The sequence below is a fragment of the Rhincodon typus genome, unplaced genomic scaffold (assembly GCF_021869965.1).
Source record: "Rhincodon typus isolate 14 unplaced genomic scaffold, sRhiTyp1.1 hic_rhity00004155, whole genome shotgun sequence".
Classification (NCBI taxonomy): Eukaryota; Metazoa; Chordata; class Chondrichthyes; order Orectolobiformes; family Rhincodontidae; genus Rhincodon; species Rhincodon typus.
Window position 1 is genome coordinate 2,985 of NW_025969793.1, and position 4,806 is coordinate 7,790.

A 4,806-nucleotide genomic window follows, 5' to 3' on the forward strand; every position below is an offset into this window, starting at 1 on the left:
CCCAAGATTCCCCGGGTAGAATGTCCCCCAAGGGCCCTGAGCACAATGACCTGCTTGCCTCATCCTAAATGCAATGACCCTTGCCTCCACCCTGGGGACCATGATCTCTGCCCCCACACCAGGGACAGTGACCTCGAATTCTAGACACAGGAAATGGAAGTATTGCATTGTAACAAACCCAAATAAAACCTGACCTTGCCCAATCTCCTTTAGGAAATGACTTTTGCTGCATCCACTGATCTTAGACGCATGTGTGACTCCAGTCCCAATCCAGCCGGGTTAACGTTTAGCCATCCTCTGAAATGTTGAGTCAGGCATGAGTAATAAATATTGACCTTGTCTGTATTGGTCTTGTTGTAAGAATTGTGAGGGAGGTCATTCAGGGCTTAACTACTTTGAAGAAAATTGTCTGTTTCTACCATAGGATTAACTTTCACATAGTTCCTCAATGCTTTCTTAAAAATTCCATCTCAGCCTGGCTCTTCGGGCTCTGTTTCTGTAAGAATGAAGGCAGAGTTCATCAGGATTTGGGAATGACAGCAATTAGCACACATTCTCATGCTTCTAATTTCCACTTTAAGCTCGATTCTTTTAATGATTGTGCTTTATATGTTAAGTTAGGCAATATCTGTATCCCCAAATGCATCCCACCGCCACTCTTTCTCATTCAATCAAAGGCTGCAGTGATGGGTTAGGCTCGGAGCCTGAGGCAAAGTCTTAACAACACACAAAAAAACACATCCGAGAGGATTCTGTTCCTGTTGTTGTGATCTAATTAAAATGTGTCCCCATCTCAATATTTTGCAAACACCTACTAATTATTTATATCTATAGTAGAAAAGTCACAATTAATGATTTGATACAACTGCAAACCAGCAACTAATAGGGAGATTCAACCTTTGGATTTAATAAATACAGCTTCTCCTGCCTTGGTAACTCACAGGAAGTGCTGTCTCTCTAATTAATGTCACATAAAGACACTGAACCTGTTCAGCCATTGTGACAACTCAACTAATGGCCAGATCCCTCATAATTCATCACTAATTACACAATTCTAGATTTCAGAAAGAACACTTGAACTCGTTCCCTCTTAAAAACTCATTTAAAGGATTCACTGCACTTAGGTTTCTCAGTTACTCAGTGAATGAACTCAGTGAGTTACTAAACCATGTAGCTCTGCGTTCAGATCCCAGTGTGAGTTACTTACCCTTGAGGATTATCCTGCAATCTCCAGAAATGAAAGATTCATCTTGTCACTGTGCAAAAAGATATGCCTTCCTTTCTCATCTTCTGTGAGACACCTATGTCTATTAACAATAAATGATTGGACGTGAGAAAAGTGGATGTTTCACTGGCTGTGATGGTTAAATGTAGGAAGTCACATGGATGAAATCACTGTAAATATGCCCACTCAGAGCTAGTAACCCTGCTCAGCAGTTTGTGATGGGTACAGTAGTCCAGCTTAAAATTATCTAAATGTATTCAATAGGTCAGGCAACATCTACAGAAGGAAAAACAGAATTAACGTTTCAGGTCTATGATCTTTCATTAGAAATGACCAAAAACTACTTGATATTTGGTTCCTCTGGCTGGGAAACGATGTCCGCTTGTGAGCATAAAGAAGCCCTTTTCCTTCTACATGGAAGCAGTAGTGGGTTTGGAAGAAGGTGTTTAAGGAGCCTTGGTAAATTTCTGCAGTGCATCTTGCTACTGAGCGTTGGTGGTGGAGGGAGTGGATGCTTGTGGATGTGGTGCCAATCAAGTGGGCTGCTTTGTCCTGGATAGTGTCGAGCTTCTTGAGTGTTATTGGAACTGCACCCATCCAGGGCATGTGGGGAGTATTCCATCACACTCCTGACTTGTACCTCGTAAATGGTGAACAGGCTTTGGAGAGTCAGGAAGCAAGTTACTCACTGCAGTATTTCTAGCTTCTGATCTTCTCTTGTTGCCACTGTGTTTATATGGTTAGTCCAGTTGAATTTCTGGTCAGTGGTAATGTTCAGGATGTTGATAGTGGGGGATTCAGTGATGGCCACCATTGAATGTCAAGGTGCGGTGATTAAATTCTTCTTTGTTGGAGATAGTCACTGACTGTAAGGTGTGTGAATATATGGGGGGAATACGAACTGCAGTGAAACTTTATTTCAGAAACAAAACAGAAATATGCAGATTTAACTTAGTTTGCTCAAACAAACTTATTGGAGGGCAGTTACAAATCCCTATGTTCTTACTCAAATTATATTTTACTGGATCAATGTGACAAGTTTATTTTGAACAAGTTCATTTTAATGCTACATGTGTCAAAATCTCTTTTGGTAGCTCAGTGTAACAGCAGACTATTTTAACCTCTTCATTCTGTTTCTGATTCGTCAAATTCAGTAAGTCATGTCTTACATTTGAGCTGCACAGTAGAGATTATAATCACTTGGGGAATGGCCAAACTACTGATAGGTCTGCTTTCCATTCCCTTCGCAGTTTCATACCTCCCGATCTCTGTAACCTCCTATAATCTTAGGGACGGGCAATAAATGCTGGCCCTGCCAGTGACTCCCACATCAACAAAAAAAAACCCACAACTGTCCAAACATTTTGCATCCTTACAATCCTGATTTCTTCCACATCCCAATTTCCATCATTTCACTTTTGTTGCCTGTGTCTGGGTCCTAAGCTCTGGAATTCTCTCCCTAAATTTCTGCCCCTCTCTCTGGGCCTTTATTTTAATCCTTAAAACCTACTTATTTAACTAAACTTGATTGTCAAAATATGTTCACATGGCCTGGCATCAAATTTTATTCAATTACATTCCTGTAAGCCACCCCTGGACTTTGTGCCATATTAAAGGCGCTCTGTAAAAATAAGTTGTTAATATGATTTGATTCAAACTGCATTATCATTCACAGCAATGTGTCCAGCAGACCTTCAACAACTGTGGAAAGAAGTGACCAGTGTGCAAAGCATGGAGGACCCTCAGAAGAGTGAGAGTCTCGACCTCTCAACCAGCAGCTCCACCTCTACCTCTTTCCTAACATCAAAGAGCTCACCTTCAATATCCCACCATCCTTTGTTGAATGGGCAGAACTCCGTTCACACTCCAAAGAGAGAAAGGTAGCCTCCAACATGAGATTGTGACATGGGAATAAAAAGGTCAACAGAATTAGCACTCTTATATAGCAGTGATTTCTGAAGAACATAGGCGCAGAAAGAAACCATTCAGCTTTATGAGCCTGATCCACCAATCAACAAGGTCATGCTGCTCTAGATCTCCATTCCTTTTAGCTCTCTCATTGGTCTGTTTCCCTTATCACCCTTACCCACCAGTGCTGTCCATCTCAGTCTCAAAACTGGGACTTTGAAACATTGAGAGATGTTTCACCACTCTCAGTCACTGGGCTTGGAACTGCATTGGTGCTCCATTGGAGCTGCATTGGTGCTCCATTGGAGCTGCATTGGTGTTCCACTCGTGCTCAGTTGGAGTTACATTGGTGCACTGTTGGTGCTACATTGGTGCTCCCTAGGTTCTGCATTGTCACTGATTAGCAAATTACCACATTTTCTGCGGCTGCCTTTGTATTCCACCCTAATTGAATGCTAAGTAGGTCTTACGCTTTCATGGAAGTGAGTAGGAGATGGCCTGGCGGCATTGTCACAAGACTATTAACCCAGAGACTCAGGCAATGTTCTGGGGACCTTGGTTTGAATCCTGCCACAGCAGATGGTAGAATTTGACTTCAATAATAATGTGGAAATAAGAGTTTAATGACGACCATGAAACTGTTGCTAACTGCCTGTCAAAATCCATCTGGTTCACTAATGTTTTTCGGGGAAGGAAATCTGCTGTCCTTACCTATTCTGGCCTACATGTGACTCCAGACCCACAGCAATGTGGTTGACTTTTACCTGACCTCTGGGCAATCAGGGATGGGCAATAAATACTGGTCTAACCAGTGAAGCCCACATCCCATAAATTAATTTCTTTAAAAATCAGTTCAGATTTTATCATATCAACACTGAAAATATGGATTTCAATTTTCAGGTTTAGGATTGTTCCTGTTCAAACAGTTAGTTACGCTGAGCTCAGCAAGAGAAGTAACCTCAGTAAGCCTGGAAGCAGGCAACCATGACTAAAAACAGATCAGACTTTGCATCGCCAAAGTCGTTGGTTTCATTCTGTGGCCTTTTCTGGCAGTGTAAAGAGAACTTTAGCTCTTTGTGATTTCCCTGTTGTTTGTGTGCCATTGATTCACCTGCCCATTTCTGATCTATTCTTTTCTAGTTTGTCCCATGAAGAAGCCACAGGTGTCCACCCTCTGTTTGGACATGGGGAATGCAAATGGCCAGGTTGTGAAGCTCTCTGCGATGATGTGGGACAGTTTCTAAAGTAAGTATTCGAGAAGGGGAAAGATTCATTTTGTGAAGGAGGCTAGTAGAGGATGGAATAAATTAAGTCAATCGAGGACTTGTTTTGAGATCACTGGGACTCTCCCATCGATCAGATTCATTTTGAATCCTGTCGCTCTGATTATTCCTTATCCCCTGCTTTATATTGTATCTGTCCAGTCCAGGATTCTGGAGTAGATGATTCAGAAATGTCCAAATTTCTAAACTAAAATTAAGGACTTCCTTCACGCTTCAGTCTCCTGGGATATGACAGAAATGTCAGAACTTGCTTCATAATCCCACTCAGGGACCCACACCTGATCCTACTCCCAGTTCAGTTCTTGAATCGGTAACAAAGATATTGATCCTATGTTGTCCCCCTCCTGCCACTTACTGCCTTTATGAGCTCCATGTTGAAGTTTCACATTT

General features: G+C 41.9%; 1 protein-coding gene across 1 annotated transcript in view; it reads left to right on the forward strand.

The window, feature by feature from the left end:
- LOC109918176 (forkhead box protein P4-like) overlaps positions 1-4,378 on the forward strand; it is a gene marked incomplete at its 3' end in the record, with an annotated part of 5,252 nt that extends 874 nt beyond the window's left edge. The window contains exons 3-4 of the mRNA XM_048593832.1: positions 2,901-3,105; positions 4,274-4,378. Of these exons, the coding sequence (XP_048449789.1) occupies positions 2,901-3,105; positions 4,274-4,378 (310 nt within the window). The remainder of the gene's footprint in view (positions 1-2,900; positions 3,106-4,273) is intronic.
- Positions 4,379-4,806: the final 428 nt, after the last annotated feature.